At 44.1% G+C, this 18,911-nt stretch overlaps 1 protein-coding gene across 1 annotated transcript in view; it reads right to left on the bottom strand.

Moving 5' to 3' along the window:
- The window catches only part of ASTN1 (astrotactin 1), an 843,969-nt gene that overhangs the window by 150,077 nt on the left and 674,981 nt on the right, over window positions 1-18,911 (bottom strand). Inside the window, exon 12 of the mRNA XM_073592047.1 lies at window positions 2,589-2,755. Coding sequence (XP_073448148.1) covers window positions 2,589-2,755 — 167 coding nt within the window. The remainder of the gene's footprint in view (window positions 1-2,588; window positions 2,756-18,911) is intronic.

Below are 18,911 nucleotides of genomic sequence, written 5' to 3'. Positions count from 1 at the left end.
AACCTGATGAAGAGTTAACTTTACCCAAAACTTTGTGCAGTTTTGGATTTGTGATGACAAAACTTTGGACTGATAATATTGATTTAGGCACAGGCTTAAACCACTAAGCATGTGGTAAGATGCCCCTGATTAATAATAGCACTAATTACCTGATCACATTGTATGTATAGAGGACTGGTTAAACACAACATCATCAATTTGTGCTTATATGATGCTCAAAGCTGCCAGTCAGACTTTGACTCTGCAAGCACTAATCTGATTGGTGGCTGTGGGCAACTCAGATGATACTTGTCTATTATCAGTAAGTGATTTTTGCCTTAGTAATGTTGTGTGGGATTAATATGCCAAGACAGGGTTTTTCAACTGGGGTTTCGCAAAGAGTCCTCAGGGGTGCCGCGGATACATCCCAGTCTGAGTGCTTCTCTGTGTTAACTCCAGTGCAGTGCGACTTTGCGAGGAGAGAAAGAGCACAGCTCACATGGCTCTCTCCTCCTCCCTGTAGCTATTTGTACTAGTTCCGGTATAGCAGAAAGCTATGTGGGCCGCCCGCCCGCATTCTACTAACCAATTACATCATTGGTTGTTAAGGACATGTTCGGTGGCATTATAGCTTTCTGCTTTGGCGGCAATAGTACACCTAGCTGCAGGAAGGAGGAGAGTTAAGCACAGCCCACATTTGTGCTAGGAGGGGAGATGGGGGGGATTTGAGAGGATTGTGCTGGGAGAGGGAATTGGGGAAGGGGTTGAAGTGGGGTCTGTGCTGGGAGTGGTGATGTGGGAAAGGGGGGGTTGTGCTGGGAGGGAGGATGGATAGTTGTGCTAGAAGGGGGAATATGGGGGGGTTTGTGCTAGGAGGAGGAATTTAAGGGGGTACTAGGAGGGGGGATTCCAGGGGGTTTGTGTTAGGAGGAGGACTTTTGAGGGAGTTTGTGCTAGGAGGAGGAATTTAGGAGGCAGGAGGTTACATCAGTGGCAGCTGGTGCTAAAAATTTTTGAAGGGGCGCCAACAAACTGAAACATTCTGAAAAAACCCCATCAATTGCAGCCTTACTGTGCCCATCAAATGCAGTTACTGTACCCATCAAACGCAGCCACTGAGCCCATCAAACACAGCCACTGTGCCCATCAAACGCGGCCACTGTGCCCATCAAATGCAGCCACTGTGCCCTCAAATGCAACCACTGTGCCCATCAAACACAACCACTGTGCCCCATCAAATGCCGCCACTGTGCCATCAAACGCAGCCACAGTGCCCATCAAATGCAGCCACAGTGCCCATCAAATTCCGCCACTATGTCTATCAAATGCCGCCACTGTGCCCATCAAATGCCGCCACTGTGCCCATCAAAATTTGCCACTGTGACCCCCCCGCCTGCTCGCCCTCTGCCCGGCACTTACCCTATCTTGGTGGCGGGTCAGGCAGCGGGTGACAGGGGCGAGCTGTGGGACCTTGCAGCAGCTCAGACATCGGCTCCTGTGTCCTCCATGTGTCTCCTCCTCCTGATAGGCGTCCAATCGCAGCGCCTGTCCTTTCAGCCAATCAGGTGATGGGTATCAGATATCAGACGGGTATATTCATTCGCTTTTCTAACACACCTGGGTGGACTGCAAGTGCAATGCTTTGCGCTCCAAGTTCACCTTTTTTGAAGCTTATTAGAGACTATGGCTCTAATCAGGTGCTTAAAAAAATACACCACCGCCACTGTAATTATGGCACCCGGCGTCCAAAAAGGGGCCAGACGCCTAAATAGGGGGTGGCGGTGGTGGCCATGGATAGATTCATGCTATGCATGAATCTTTACATCAGTCATAGAGGGGGGTGGCTGGAAAGAGGGGCACTCTCTCTCTCTCTGGACGCACCGCCACTGGGTTACATAGTCACATAGTTAGTCATGTTGAAAAAAGACACAAGTCCATCTATTTCAACCAAAAAAAAAAAAAAGAAATCATACAATCCCATATACACAATTCTTCACCCACAGTTGATCCAGAGGAAGGCAAAAAAAACAGCAAAGCATGATCCAATTTGCTACAGCAGAAGAAAAAATTCCTTCCTGATCCCCCGACAGGCAATCGGATTTTCCCTGGATCAACTTTACCTATAGGGGGTTGTGCTAGGAGGGGGGATTTGTGCTAGAAGGGGGAATTTGGAGGAGTTACAACCTAAGATCACTGAACTTTGCCTCAAATGCTACATTTTAGGGCTTGTTCACACCAGGTACAGTGAGGTAACACACGCAAAATCGCACATTTTCCTGTACCGCACAAAAATGTGCTGCCTTTTGCAGTCGCATGTGGGAACTGTTATTTCTTAAAGACTCCCCACGCATCTAGCAAATGTGTGTACGTTCGCATCCATTAAAAAAATGCGACATGTGCAAGCACGCAAAAATGCGCATGCTCAGACGCACCACCTGGTGTGAATAAGCCCTCAGACTGGTGTGCACGGGGATTGTGCACAGTTCTAAAGGGTGTCTTGAATCAAAAACGGTTGAAAAACACTATGCTGAGATAAGGTATTTGTACTTCAATATAGTCTACCGGGCAATACATCATGGGTAAATATTAGCATGGTTTATAGCTCTTACCCGCAAATCATGAGAATATTGTACATTTCTGGATCGTCTGGAAAAGGGACTTCTTTCTGAAGGCAGAGCTGTTCACAGCCGCCATTAAAACCATCCGAACAGTCAACTCCCATCTGGCGATTGTAACATCCTGATTGGTCCTTCATAGGGCTAAGTCCTGGAGGGCACTGCGGAGAAAGATTGATGTTTCATGGTTCTATCATAAAACCCACCAATTTATTACCTTCTACAACCCTGATTACATTCTGCATATGCTATGCCACATTCATTTGATCAAGAGCCTCTCTATGATTCCCTGCTACATTTAGTGAGAACATAAAAAAGAAAAAAAAAAAAAAGTACTTGAAGTGTTTATCATTTATTTGTGTGTTGCTGTACCAAATATAAAACATTTTAATCAAGTGTCTGACAATTGATCTGCTTGCTGGAGAAGTTCACATCATTTCTTTCCAGTCTTCAGAGTTTAGTTTATGGAATATAAACCACTTTTTAGCAGGAGTGACACCGCTGCCGCAGGAAAAGATGGTGTTGCTAAGCAACTGCTTTGCAAAAACTTTAAGAACAAGTTTGGCTTCATGCTCAAAAAATAGACAAAGCCTACAATAATCACACTGAAATCGTGCCAAAGTAAAAAGAAAGAAAAAGCCAAATATGTAAAAATAACACATTCGTTTTGGGTGAACTAACGCAATCATATAGTTAAAAAAACAAGTGTACACGTTCACATCTCTATTTATACAATGCATTCTTCATGTTATGTGTTATATTTTATTTCTGTCCCTTTTTGTATTATTTTTTTTGGAATACTTTTTCTGGTTCTGTAACGTTTTTAAAATTTTAGTAATTGTCATTGTACAGCATAGCATATAAAAGCATATAAAAACATTGAAATGTTTCTAACATGATTGGGGCTGCCAGTTGTGTACTTGTAGCTTACACCAACCTTAAAGTGATTGTAAAGGCTCCCTGTTTATTTATTTTTTTAAATAGCAAGCATGTTATACTTATCTCTCAGTAGGTTTTGCACAGAGTAGCCTAGATCCTCCTCTTCTGGCCCCTCCCTCCTTTGAGTGCCCCCTCAGCCAGCAGCTTGCTATGGGGGCACCCAAGCCAAGTCAGAGCTCCCTGTGTCCATTCAGACATGGAGCCCCGACTGAAAGGAATTATACACCTTAATGACCACCCTCGTTTATGCAGGCTGACCACCGGGACCCTCGGATCCGTGAGAGACCATATGAGACACGGGAAACAGGCTTGAGTGTGTGTTCTTAAGATCTCTGTCTTTATCGAATACAACAGTAGTATATATACCAGTAAAAATACATGTCTTATGCCGCGTACACACGATCGGACATTCCAACAACAAAATCCATGGATTTTTTCCGACGGATGTTGGCTCAAACTTGTCTTGCATACACACGGTCACACAAATCTTGTCGGAAATTTTGAACGTCAAGAACGCGGTGGCGTACAACACGTACGACGTGCCGAGAAAATTGCTTGATTCTGAGCATGCGTGGAACTTTGTGCGTCGGAATTGTGTACACACGATCAGAATTTACGACAACGGATTTTGTTGTCGGAAAATTTGAGATCCAGATCTCAAATTTTGTGTGACGGAAATTCCGATGGAAAATGTCTGATGGAGCCTACACACAGTCGAATTTCCGACAACAAGCTCCCATTGAACATTTTCCGTCGTGTGTACGGGGCATAAGGGTTATTCAAACTTTACACTCAGTACTTTCTTATCAAGAGTTATGCCCCGTACACACGGTCGGATTTTCCGATGGAAAATGTCAGATCAGAGCGTGTTGAAGGAAATTCCGACCGTGTGTGGGCTCCATCGGACATTTTCCATCGGATTTTCCGACACACAAAGTTGGAGAGCAGGAGATAAAATTTTCCGACAACAAAGTCCGATCCCGTCAATTCCGACCGTGTGTGGCCTGTTCCGACGCACAAAGTGCCACGCATGCTCAGAAGAAATTCCGACACGGAACAGCTCGGTCTGGTAAACTTAGCGTTTGCAATGGATACAGCACTTTCGTCACGCTGCAATGTTAAAAATGGTTTAATACAGCGCACTCTCTTCTTCTTTATAATGTGACAAGAATTAAGTAGTTTTGCTGCTCATATTCACACAGACTTCTCACAAACTTATTTCTTTACTATTTATCGGGATTCCCTCAATATATTTTGATTTGTCACATCTGACAACATTTTTTTTTTTTTTTTTTTTTTGGTTTTTAAGTCTGATTTTTTTTTTTTTTGGTTTGTCTTTTTTTCAAGGCTTATTTTTTGTTTTTGGGATTTTTATTTGTACTCCTGAAAATTTTTGTGTGTGTTTTTTGTGTCAAGTTACCACAACACCATTGATATGTTGTTCTATTTAATCTGTAGAAGATTGTTTGGTGGTGTCGTCCCTTGTTAATTTCACAATTTATGTTAGAAATGTACCTGAATCGTCACCAACAAACTGTCCTTTTTGGATGAAAACACACATAGGAGAGGATAATTTTCCAAAAAATAACTTTTATTTAGAGCTCACAACTAAACAAAGAGGGAGGCAACGCTGGAGAAACTGCAGAAATGGGTGAAGCCTTGGACCCCCAGGGCACACATCAATTATTTTCAAGGAAAATTGGTGGCCTGAGGAGTCCATATCTAAGGGAGGGCAGTCTGGTCCAGAAGTCCCAGAGATCCGGAAAGCAGCAGATGACATCTGTGTCCCCAGGCTGTGGTCATACGAGAGACTGCAGCTTTTGTCAGACCAGACTGAACCCAGGGTCATCACTCTCTGGTCTTCCTTCCATGCTTCCTTCCATGCGGTGGCTCTAGTGGTGGAGTTGTGGCAGCAGGAGGAGGAGGAGGAGGATGGTCCAACTCAACCACGTCGGTCTTGGGTGTTAGTTCCCCACTCACCCCCTTACTTAGGACTTTATAAAGAAGGTCCTCACACAGCTTGCGTTGACCCTCCTGCATGCCCTGCAGTTTGGTGGCAGCCATGCAGGCAAAGGCCTCTTCAGGAGTGGGTAAGGCTCGGAGGGACGCAGAAGCCTCCTGAATGAGCCTGAGCGCTGAATCCTGCATGGGAGTCGTCTTCCTCGCTCTTTTATATGGAAGGCGGAGGGGAGGAACCTGCAATTCAGTCAGGCTGCGACTGGTCCCAGGCTTCTCTTGGCTGAAACTTAGCCCCGCCTCCTCCTGGCTGCCACTAATCCCCGCCTCCTCCTGACTGCTACATTCCACAACCTCCTCCTGGCTGAGGTCTTCCTGTGTATGAAAAAGGGACATAGTTTTAGTTTTTTATTCATCAATCACACACAATTGTCACCTCCTGACTGTTGCAAATTGAATGTTAACAAATATAACAGACTATCCTTCTGAGCCCAGCAGTTTTCTTTCTTGTCCCAATTTTGGGTGCCCACTACTGTCTATTGATATGTAAAACACTTTTTTCAATCAGCAATTAGTGATCAATAATAACATCTAGTAAAGATCATTTCTTTATTGACCAGAAATCTGTAGAAGAATGCTATACCTGACTCCAGCTGGGCTCCTCCACTTCTGCCTGGCTGGAAGGCCAAGGTTGGACATCGGAAGCCTCAGCTGGGGTGGAAGGAAGAGTGGAAGGAAGAGTGGAGAGGGATTCCCTGACTTCAGTGTGGTCTGACAGAAATCACAGTCTCTCATAGTACCACAGCCTGGGGACATAAATGTCATCTGCTGCAGCTCCGGATCTCTGGGAATCCGTGAACTTCTTGCGCTCCCTTAGATAAGTGCTCCTCAGGCCACCAATTTTGGTTTTTAAATAGGGGACGGTTGCTGTGGGGACCACCGACTTCACCAACTCCAGCAGTGTCTCCAACGCTGCCTGCCTCTTTTGTTTATTATTATAATGGGGGTGTCTCACCTGCCACAGACAGGGCAGCTCCCTGTATTTGTCTATGAACAGGGGGAGGAAATTGTGGTCATTGAAGCCATCCATTTTCTCTGCAAGACACAACACAAGACAAACCCTGAGGTCAGGCCAAACTCTCCTAATCTTGTTACAATATAGGCTTCAATTTCGAAGCAGTATAGGCCCAAGTTTAGATCTTACCTTCGTTATTACAATCGGCGCTTTCGATGCTCCTTCCTCCGCTCACAGATCGTACGTAATACGCACGCGTGTTACGCTTTATACACACTGCGCATGCGTGTAACTCCTCCCGCCCCTGATGTTCTTTCTAGTCTATTCCCCGCCCCTTTTTGTTCAGTGCATCGGGGGAAGAGCACATGGCGGAGGCACAGCAGGTGCGTGCTAATTATAGCAACGAGGAGGAGAAAAGCCCGGAGCCTGAAACGTCATGATCCAGAAGGAGATTTAAGGCCTCAAATATGTCCTTTAGGGAGATGTTGGAGATGGTCGACATCCTGAAGAGGGCCGACTATGAGGGGAAGTATGGACCTTACCCCAACCCCAATGGTCGAAAGGCCAAGATCATGGCGAAAGTGGTGAAGAGTCTGCACCGGCATTTCGGGGTACGACGATCGAAAGATCAGCTCAGGAAGCGGTGGTCGGACCTGAAATTAAGAGAACATGAGAAGTACAGAAAGATCTGGAGAGTGCTGCAAAAAAGTAAGTAGTTGTCCTGTGTTCCTATTCTTTATGTTTATTACGTTCGTGCTGCTCCATGTACTTTTCTTACAAGTCTACATTTTTACATGGCAAATTTCATGTTCATGGGTACATTATTCGTTCGTATCAAACATTTTTCTTTTGGCCTATAAAACACCATTGTTTAGGCCATATGCATTTGGCCACAATTTTTACACCCTACTTGTCATAAACTATTTTGGTTGTGTAGATGGCTTTGTTACTAGAATGAAATGCAAAATAGATTCTGTGTAAGGAGAGGACACTCAGCAGCTGTTTTCACATCTGGACACTGGAGCACTAGTGTGGGACACAAGAACACCATTTTTATTAGGGGGCCACACAGGTGCTCCAGTGTATACTATAGGGGGGGGCTATATCTGTGAAGCTTGACAAAGGACACTGAAAATGCCACATTTTGGAACTCTGCCAAAATAGACAATTGTACCCCACTTCCAAGCAATGTTTTCTAATTATAGTTCTGCCATCAAATCACTGTGTGCTAAGTATATCATTTTTGTTTTACATAGGGGAGAAAAGATTCGGAGGACACCCCTCATCCGAGGAGAACACAGACCCCCCACCTCTGGAAGAAGGGGAAATCCCACCAACACAAGAAGGGCAGGAGGAAGAAGACGTGGTGGAACTAGTCACCACAACAGGTGAGTGTCTGCGACCACAGGCTCAGGTAAGAGATAGATGACGGCATTTTTTTTATACCTTTTTTTTGGGGTTTCTCTCTTTTTAGGTGATCGTGATGTTGTGGATCCAGATCCTTTCACATCAGAAAGTGCCCAGATCCTGATCGGGGAGATCATGGGGTGTAATTTAGAATTGGAAAAACTCAATAAAAACATCAATGATGTTATTCAAAAAAATAAAAACATCATTGATGTTTTGGGGCGAATTTAAAACCCCTCCAAATCACTTTGTTTTTTTTTGTGCTCCAATGTTCAAAATGTTTGAAAGATTTGTCGAAAAGCCTAATTTGGAGGATGCACACAGTGTGCCAACATGTGCTATCTGCCATCAAGGGAGATCAATGGATGCGTTTTGGGGGTGCAACCCCTTCCTCAATAATAAAGTAGCTGAGAGGAAGGGGTTGCTCCCCCAAAACATGTCCCTTGATCCCCCATGATGGCAGCTAGCACATGTTGACATTGGGAAATTTGTGTGCATCTTCCAAATTTGGCTTTTCCTGGGGTGAACGCAATATCAAACACAGTTCCTAAATACTCATGTATGATATTGCCTTCAAGTTCTACCAAATGTGAACTTTGTAATTCAAGATTTGTGTCTTTCTTGTTGGTTTTACACATGCCTCTTTTAGCTTTAATGGACATTTATCTGTTTGATAATGCCACCCCAAAAATTGTTATACCACAAACATGTTGTTTTGTTAGAAAAAACTTTTCTAAATGCACATGTGATTGTGCAGGTATTAAAGAGATTGTTAATGAAGAATGTGTGGATTATTGTGTCAACGCTAAAACACTTTGTTGATGATGTCATTGCTGTTTTCTGTGACAATGGGGGTTATTTCCTAAGGGAAAATCCTCTTTGCACTACAAGTGCAGTTTCAGTGCACTTGTAGTGCAAAGTGTCTTTGTCTTTAGTAAATAACACCCAACAGTGCTTTGTATAAAAGGTTACACAATCACGCCATTTTCTGGACTCAACACATTTCTGTCACGGTCAGCTAAAACAAACACAAGCAGTAAATGTCCACAAAGATTTTCTTTTTTTTGCTTTTTTATTTGATAAAGGCTTCACAAATTTGCTGGCATATTGATGGCCCCCCTATCCGCAAAGAACTCCAGGTATCGTAACCGGACATCACGGGCACTCAGGGAGGGCAAGCCAGGACAGCCACTTTCAAGCGCCGTCAGTGTTGTTTCATGGATCATTCCGGCCTCAGGCCCAACTGAGTCAGCATAGTTGGCAGAATGTTTTCGTAAAAAGTTATGGAGAATACAGCACGCCAGGATTATATGATTAAGTTTATACTCCGCCATATGGATGGGTGTCAGAAATAGGCGGGACCGGCTGGCCAGGATTCCAAATGTGTTCTCCACCACTCTTCGGGCTCTGGCCAGCCGGTAATTAAAAACCCTCTGTTCCGGGGTGAGGGTCCTCATAGGGAATGGCCGCATAAGATGGTCCCCCAGCGCAAACGCTTCATCAGCAACGAACACGAATGGGAGTCCTTCCACATTATCCTCTGGAGGTGGCAAGTCCAAGCTGCCATTCTGGAGACGCCTGTAGAACTCCGTCTGGGCGATGACTCCACCATCGGACATCCGGCCATTCTTCCCCACGTCCACATACAACAAGTCGTAATTAGCCGACACCACCGCCAACATCACAATACTATTGAACCCCTTATAGTTGAAATAGTATGACCCCGAGTTGGGTGGTGGGACGATGTGGACGTGTTTCCCATCAATTGCCCCTCTGCAGTTAGGAAAGTCCCACCGCTCGGCAAAGTGGGAGGCCACAGTCTGCCATTCCTGTGGCGTGGAAGGAAACTGTTTTTGCACATAAACCAGGCAAGCAGATTAAACACAAACATTCTTGGCCAACCTCCAGATAGCATTTATTAAGGGGAATTTAACAACACCAAAGTATAAGGTACACCTATCATATTCCCCCTCCCCCCCCTCTCATGGACCATTTCTAACATTATGGGGGGTGTGGAAATCTTGGACAGGTAACCCTTCATTGAGAGATGAATGCCTAAATTCAGGGTATTACTTGGAACAGCCCAAGTTACACTATTGGCAGCCCACTGGACAGGTAAGAAGTGTCATAATACAAAGATATAAATACACACTCTGCACATTTGAGCACATTTGGGCATTCTGCTATTACCTATCAAGATAATAATAGGATATGAAAACTTTAAACAGTACCATTTGAAAGTATACAGGCAGGCCCTTGCACTGCATGCTTTGGGGAATTCATCCATAAATCTGACCACAAAAGAGATGGGTATAGTGTGTATGGGTTTGGCAAAGTCAGCAGATAGATGATTGAGTATAGATAGAGAATTGGGATCAGCTGACTTAGCAGTTGGGGGAGGGAGGGTTACTAAAAATGATTTGGGGACACCACAAAAAAAAGCCTCTGGCACTCTGCCTGAATTTAAAGCACAAATCACATTTCTAAACATTTTAGGGGTTGTTTGGGGTAAAGCACTACTATGGAGCTGACAAAATACATTGTTAAGTGACTACATGAGGTGAATATAGGGCCAGGAGACCATGCTGGGGAGGTTATTGAAGGCCAATCTGTATGAAGGACCTAAAAAATTAATTACATAAAAATCCAGCATGCATGAGGACAAAGGGGACATTTACAGCATATTACAATCATGGTAATTAGGGAATGAGGAAAGAAATACAATATATTATCAATCATTTAATACAATAAAATGTGATATTAAAGGATAAAAATCTTACCTTCATATACTCCTTCTGCAGGACCTGTATGATGGCAGAACAGGTCTCTGGGATAATGATCCCCAGAGCCTGGGGGGAGATGCCTGTCGAGAACTTGAGGTCCTGCAGGCTTCTCCCCATCGCCAAGTACCGCAGGGTAGCGACCAGCCTCTGCTCCGGAGTGATGGCTTGCCTCATGCAGGTATCCTGCCTGCTGATATAGGGGGTAAACGAAGCCAGCAGACGGTGAAATACGGGGTCCGTCATCCTGAGAAAGTTCCTGAAATCATCAGGATTATTCTCACGGATCTCACGGAGCAAAGGCATATGACAGAACTGGTCACGCTGAAGCAACCAATTCTTGGTCCATGAACTCCTCCCCACCCTGTTCATGGATTGGACTTGTGTCAAGGTCAGGACCCCAACACCAAGCCCCCGCACAGCACGAACTCTACGAGGAGTACGCATACGCAACATGGCTAGAAAACGGTCGGCTGCTCAGAACGAAGTAACAGAACGCACTGAAGAACAAGGCCTGTGAAGAGCGACCTGAAAAACAGTAACGAACGCACAAGAACACAATGACTACTTAAAGTCACGCGTATCTTGCTTGCACGCACTGAAGAGCAGATACAAACCCACAAGCACAAACTGAACGGCAGAAAACGATCTGAAAGCCACGAGTCTGAAAAAGCACGAATCGTCTCTCACCAAACTTTTACTAACACGAGATTAGCAAAAGGAGCCCAAAGGGTGCCACGCTTGGTTCTGAACTGGCCTTTTTCTAGTCTCGTCGTACGTGGTGTACGTGACCGCGTGGTTGGCGATCGGAAATTCTGACAACTTTGTGCGACCGTGTGTACGCAAAACAAGTTTGAGCCAACATCCGTCAGAAAAAATCCTAGGATTTTGTTGTCGGAATGTCCGAACAAAGTCCGACCGTGTGTACGGGGCATTAGGCTGCTTGACTAGATAACAAGATATAGCTGATGACTTGCTGACACAGATTCGGCTTAACCACAATATCTCATAGGGTATGGTTCTAAGCAAACTTTTAAGCTGATTATGGCAAAACTCACAGACACAAAAAGTTCATTTATACTTTATGTAAAATGGAGGAGAATCTCAGATGGAGTCAGTTGTTTATACATTCTTTTAGACCGACCTGGCCCCGCCCCCTCTCTCCCCTGATTGGCTGACTGACTTTGATTGACAGCTGTGGGAACCAATAGCGCCGTTGCTCTATCTCAGCCAATCAGGAGGAGTGTACTGGATGGCTGAGGGGATTGTGGACATCGCTGGAGAGAGAAGGAGCTCAGGTAAGTAATTAGGGGGTGCTGGGGAGGCTAGTGCACACAGAAGGTTTTTTTATCTTAATGCATAGAATGCATTAAGATAAAAAAAGTTTCTGCCTTTACAACTCCTTTAATTCAGAAGTCAATATTTGTTCAGACCCACCTACATAATACCAGAGTTGGGGAAAATCACAAATATATGACTATAAAAGTGATAAAGCACTTACCCTCCGGAAGTCCCCCTCCCCCTTCCTGACCAGGCAATTTTTTGATATGGCACTGCGTTATTTTAAATGACAATTGCGCGGCCGTGCAACGCTGTACCCAAATAAAATGTTTGTCCCTTTTTTCCCACAAATAGAGCTTTCTTTTGGTGGTATTTTATCACCTCTGTGGTTTTTATTTTTTGCACTATAAACAAAAGACCGACAATTTTGAAAAAAAAAAACAATATTTTTTACTTTCTGCTATAAAACATGTCCAATAACAAAATGTAAAAAATCTAATTTCTTTAATCAATTTAGGTCAGTATGTATTCTGCTACATATTTTTGGAAAAAATCTCTATAAGCGCATATTGGATTGGTTTGTGCAAAAGGTATAGCGTCTACAAACTATGGGATATTTTTATGGAATTTCTATTTATTTTTATTTTATTTTACTAGTAATGGCGGCGAACAGCGACTTATAGCAGGACTGCGATATTACGCAAAACAATTTGGACACTGACACTTTTGACACTTTTTTGTGGACCAGTGACACTAATACAGTGATCGGTACTAAAAAATATGCACTGTCACTGTACTAATGACGCTGGCTGGGAAGGGGTAACATCAGAGGGGATCAAAGGGTTAACTGTGTGCCTAGCCAGTGTTTTACTTTAGTGTGGGAGGTGCTTTTACTACGGGAAGGCATAGGTCCGTGTCCTTGCTTTGCAGGAACACAGGATCAATTCCTTCCTTACTGACAGAACGGCAATCTGCCTTGTTTACATAGGTAGATCGCCGTTCTGCTTCTGTACAGAACGATCAGTGGGTGCCAGCGGACAGCGCGTCCGCGGGACCCGCTGATCAGCTCTTGCTGTGTAGAATCATAGTGAGAGTGAGCCACCGGTGGTGTGCACTTGCACCTCATACCCGGAAATGCAGGATCACGTAAATATACATGTTCCTGTGTAGCACGTCCGCCTTGTAGCAGTAAAACTGCTATAGGGCGGTCGACAAGTGGTTAAAATGAGTAAATATAATTACCATATTAAAATGGGCCTTCAGTAATTTTTTCATCTTTCCATCTATTAAATCTTTTGCCCTTGTTGTTTTAACTTTGGATAGTAAAATATGTTTTTTTTGCCAGTAAATACCTTATACAGCCCACTTCCTCTTTCTTGTCTGGTCATTAGCCTAGGCTTATGCCATCATGCTCTCTCTCTCTCACTCTCGTGAGAGTTTGCCAGGAAGGGAGAGGGATGAGTCATAAAGAGGGCCAATGGGAGCTGCAGAGCTGGAGGTGTGCCTCTGTGTAAATCCAGGAAGTGAACAGGCAGCAGCTGAAGCTACCCGCGGCTAAAAAGGATGCAGCCAGACAGTGGAGGGAGATTCCTGCAGCACATTTGGCAAATACAGAATGACAGTATATATAAAATAATATACAAAGTGGTTGGAGGGAAGCTTTAGAATGACAAAGATGTTTTCATTACAAATTATGTGAGCAGAGCATATATAGTTACATAGTCAAACTGAAAAAGACACATGTCCATTGAGTTTAACCCTAAGATAAAAAAAAAACCCTGAATACTCAGAACCCTAAACCTGAGGTTGATCTAGAGGAAGGCAAAACCCTTATAAAGCATGATCCGATTGGCTCTAATGCCCCGTACACACGAGCGGAATTTCCGTAAAAAAAAGTGTGATGGGAGCTTTTGGTCAGATATTCCGACCATGTGTATGCTCCATCCAACTTTTTCTGTCTGAATTTCCGCCAGCAAAAGATTGAGAGCTGGTTCTCGATTTTTCCGATGAAAAAAGTTCTTGACGGAAATTCCGTTCATCTGTATGCAATTCAGACGTGCAAAAAATCACGCATGCTCGGAAACAATTCGACGCATGCTCGGAAGCATTGAACTTAATTTTCTCGTCTCGTCGTAGTGTTGTACATCACTGCGTTCTTGACGATCGAAAGTCCAGAGAACTTTTGTGTGACCGTGTGTATGCAAGGCATGCTTGAGCGGAATTCCGTCGGAAAAACCATCCAAGATTTTTCCGATGGAAATTCCGCTTGTGTGTATGGGGCATAACAGGGAAAATATGGTTCCTGATCCCCAATGGCAATCACACACTCCCTGGTTTAACAATCTATTCAATCAATTTCTTATAAATAATAATAGTCAGCTATATTTTGTGCATTTAGGAACAGATTCACACTTTTTTATGGTGTGATCTACTGCATTTGCTAGAACCCGTTCCTGTGGAAGAGACTTCTACATCTTCCCAGCTCTCACTCATATGAACAAAGAGGAAGCATCACATTTTTTTTTCTTTGCATTAATACACTAAAACAATGAAGCTTTACTTTAACAGGATAGTTTTATTATATACTGTATGTCATTGCTATGGAAATGTGTCAGTTTCACCCCAGGATTTAAATTAACAATATAAATCTTACCAGCCGTATGAAGGCCTGTCCCTAGTCTGGGTATCTACTGTGCTTGTCAGGTCAATGACCAGTTCTGCTCTACAGCTTTGTCTGCCCTTGGCATCACATGCAAATTATAGCATGGCATTTACATTGTGAACTTTGCTGGTAAAACAAAGACTGGTCAGAGAAGTGGTCACTTTGACATAGCTGGCTGGTTTTAAATTGTAACGTGTGTATTTAGAATCTTGATATCTAGGCCTCACACTGGACGTTTGTTTTTGGCTTCAGACGTTTTTTTTCTGCAGCCACTAAACTCCCCAGCATGTTATCCTATGTGTCCATGCGCACATAGGCTATTATCAGCAGTTTTTGGCAGGGGCGTTTTCTAACTGCAAAAAAAAACAAAACTAGTGGGTTTTGAGAGGAGTTTTTCCAGCTGTAAAAATTCTGAAAAAATCTGGAAATAGCTCCAAAATGCTGAAAAACATGGCTATTCTGCACTTATTTTTCAGCCATAAGCTTTTATGGGAGAATAGTTTTGCTTTAAAAAGCTACAGCTAGAAAACTCCAAAAAAACCTCTAAAAAATACTGAAAAAAGCTACTACAAAAACCAGTGGCGGTCCGTCCATAGAGGCACGCGTACCACTTCTCCGATCCATGCGTACGGTTCCCTGATCTACATATCAGAGTGCCGGGCCATGGATTCCAATGCAGGGTGCGTGTTCCAATGCAGAGGCTCTAATAGGCTTCAAAAAAGGGTGGCCTTGGAGCACAGAGCATTGCGCTCCGATCCCACCCTGTTGTGTGACGATAGCAAATGAATTTTCGCTATTTTCACACTAAAGTTTCTCCCCGCCAATCAGGTGGCAGGTCATAAAACTTGTTTCCTGATTGGCCCAAGCGTCAGGCGACCCCAATGGATGCCTAGCGCTTTGGCAGAAGAGGAGACACACGGTGGAGGAAGCTTGAGGAGCGGATACCGGAGCAGCCACTGCCCGCACTCCAGGAGAAGAGGAGAGGACACCCCAGCCCCGCCACACGAGCGGGTAAGTGCCCGTGGGGGCATGGAGGGTTCTGTTAGAGCTGTGCCGCCCTGCAGGGGTTGTAGTCTGCCACCCCCTCAAAAGAAGAACCTACCAGTCGCCACTGACAAAAACGCTGAAAAATTCACTCTGTAGCTACAGCTTTCTACAGCTAACGTTACTGGCTTTTTTTATAACGTCCAGTGTGCATGAAGCTTTAAAGTAACATTCCTTACGAAAATATTTTTTTTAGCTTTGGATAGCTTTGAGAAGAATTAGAACCTCTGTCATGTTAAATGTTGTCGATGGGGGCCCACACAGCAATAGAGCTCTATGGAGGATATAACTTTTCACTAGAAAAAAAAATGGATGGTGTTCCACTTCAAGACAGCATTAGGTACATGTGTGTTTGTGTGACCATGTGTGTAGAGCAATTCATTAAAATATGAATTGTATGCAGTCACACCCCTCTTAAGCCTCGTACACACGATCAGATTTTCCGCAGACAAAACCTCAGACTTTTGTCCGAAGGAGTGTGCCTGGATTTTGTCTTGCATACAAACAGCAAGGAATTGTCGGCCAACAAACTCGAACGTAGTGACGTATTACGTGCCTTTTCAGCTCTTTAGCGCCACCCTTTGGGCTCCTTCTGCTAATTTCACGTTAGTAGAAGTTTGGTGAGGGTTGATTCGTGCTTTTCATTTTGCGCTTTTCATTTCATGCTTTTCAGTTAGTTTCTGAATGGACATTCGTCAACCAGCCATGTTGCGGAATCGGAGGATATAACGTGTTATTTATTTTTGGCCTTGGAGTTATTGCTTTAACCCAAGTCCAGTCCAGGAACAGGAGGAGGAGGATTTCTTGGACTACAAATTGGTTGCTTTATTAATCGTGACCAATTATGTCATATGCCTTTGCTGCGGGAGCTCCAGGAGAATAATCCGGCTGATTTTCAGAATTATCTCCGGATGACGGACCCCTGCTTTCACCAACTCTTGGCATTGGTGACCCCCTATATTAAGAAGCAGGACACATGCATGAGGCTTTTATTTTATTTTTTGGTTGAATAATGATTTGATTTGGTATATTTTCTATATTTTTGGATGCATACAATGCACTTTTTGGTTAAGTTCTATTGGCAGATAGCATGTCTAAATTTCTCTGTTTTTTTTTTTTAATGCACAATAAAAAAATTGTGTAGAATAATACTTGGCTATGTGTTTTACTTTAAATGACAGTTTGGGAGTAGGCAGTTACATTTATAAAAATACAATGTAAAATGGACAAGGGACACCAACATAGTTGTATCTTTGATCTTAAAAACTACGAAATAATGGTATTGTGGTAACTTGCCCCCCCCCAAAAAAAGCATAATAATATTATCCTTGATAGCATTAGAAAATAAAAGCCTTTTAAAATACGTTTGGCAGAACTCCATCAGTATCACCAGCAAAGCAGCTTCATTATTATCCCATGAAAGAAGAAGAGAATTGTGCACTGCATTTCGAGATTTCATAATTTGCCACGTCACAAATGTTAATTCTCCATTACAAACACTAGTTTACAAGACCGACTGCTTCTGGCTCGTCCTTACTTCCGAGCATGCGTGTTTGTACTTTGGACTTTTGTCTGACGAACTTGTGCACACACGCTCGGAAAATCCATCAACAGACATTTGTCCGTGGAAAATTTTAAAGGCTGCCATCCAACATTTGTCTGCAGAAAATCCAACAACAATTGTCCGATGGAGCGTACAAATGGTCAGTTTTTCCACCAACAGCCTGTCGCCACACAATTCCCATCGGTAAATCCGATCGTGTGTACGTGGCTTAACATCTTCTATAAGTATACTGTACATGCTGAGCAAAACTGAGAATTACAAGTAAGAAAATGTTCACAAAAGTGGAGTCAAGTTTCATCTTCCAATTTATAAAAAAATGATACAAGAATTCTGACGACATCTCCAACCTTGCTGGTGTTTTTAATTATTTTTATTGCCCAAGTGTGTTATCATCACTTATTTTCACTAGAAGAAGCAAGACCATTTAAGAACAGGAGCATTATACAGTATTGATTGTCTAAGAAGTGGGATTTTTTTCTGTTCTTTTTTTTTAACCACTTCCCGCCCGCCCTATAGCGGATTGACTTCCGGGAAGTGGTTCTGTTATCCTGACTGGACGTCATATGACGTCCAGCAGGATAACATGCCGCAGCGCGCCCCCGGGGGCGCGCATCGCGGCGATCGGTGGAGCGGTGTGTCAGTCTGACACACCGCTACACTGATCTTGGTAAAAAGCCTCCGGCGGAGGCTCTTTACCACGTGATCAGCCGTGTCCAATCACGGCTGATCACGCTGTCAATAGGAAGAGCCGTTGATCGGCTCTTCCTCACTCGCGTCTGACAGACGCAAGTAGAGGAGAGCCGATCGGCGGCTCTCATGGCAGGGGGTTTCTGCGCTGATTGTTTATCAGCGCAGCCCCCCCGCAGATCACCACACTGGACCACCAGGGATCGCCACTAGGACCACCAGGGAAGGGGCAACATGTGGATGGCCAGGTATGTACCCCATGGCCATCCACATGTGTCCAGTGTGCCAAATCGGTGCCAATCAGTGCCCACAAATGGGCACTGATTGGCACAATTATGTTGCAGTGATGCCCAGCAATGCCACCCTTAGGGGCATCACTGCAAATAAGCAATGCCATCAGTGCCACCCATCAGTGTCCATTCATGCCACCTGTCAGTGCCCATCAGTGCCCATCTGTGCCAACTATCAGTGCCACCCATAAGTAACCATCAATGCCACCTACGAGTGCCCATCAATGCGACCTATGAGTGCCCATCAGTGCCGCCTATAAGTGCCCATCCGTGCCACCTATGAGTGCCCATCAGTGCCGCATACCAGTGCCACCTATCAGTGCCACCTATCAGTGCCCATCAGTGCCGCCTATCAGTGCCCATCATCAGTGCCCGTCAGTGCCACCTCATCAGTGCCACCTCATCGGTGCCACCTCATCTGTGCCCATCAGTGCCGCCGTATCAGTGCCCGTCTGTGCAGCCATATCAGTGCCCATCATTGAAGAAGAAAACTTATTTATTTACAAAAAGTTTTAACAGAAACAAAGAAAAACGTGTTTTTTTTTCAAAATTTTCGGTCTTTTTTTATTTGTTGCGCAAAAAATAAAAACCGCAGAGGTGATCAAATACCACCAAAAGAAAGCTCTATTTGTGGGAACAAAATGATAAAAAATTTGTTTGGGTACAGTGTAGCATGACCGCGCAATTGTCAT

The sequence above is a fragment of the Aquarana catesbeiana genome, linkage group LG07, assembly GCF_042186555.1.
Source record: "Aquarana catesbeiana isolate 2022-GZ linkage group LG07, ASM4218655v1, whole genome shotgun sequence".
In the NCBI taxonomy this organism is placed as follows: Eukaryota; Metazoa; Chordata; class Amphibia; order Anura; family Ranidae; genus Aquarana; species Aquarana catesbeiana.
This window is presented reverse-complemented; position numbering and strand designations above follow the sequence as displayed.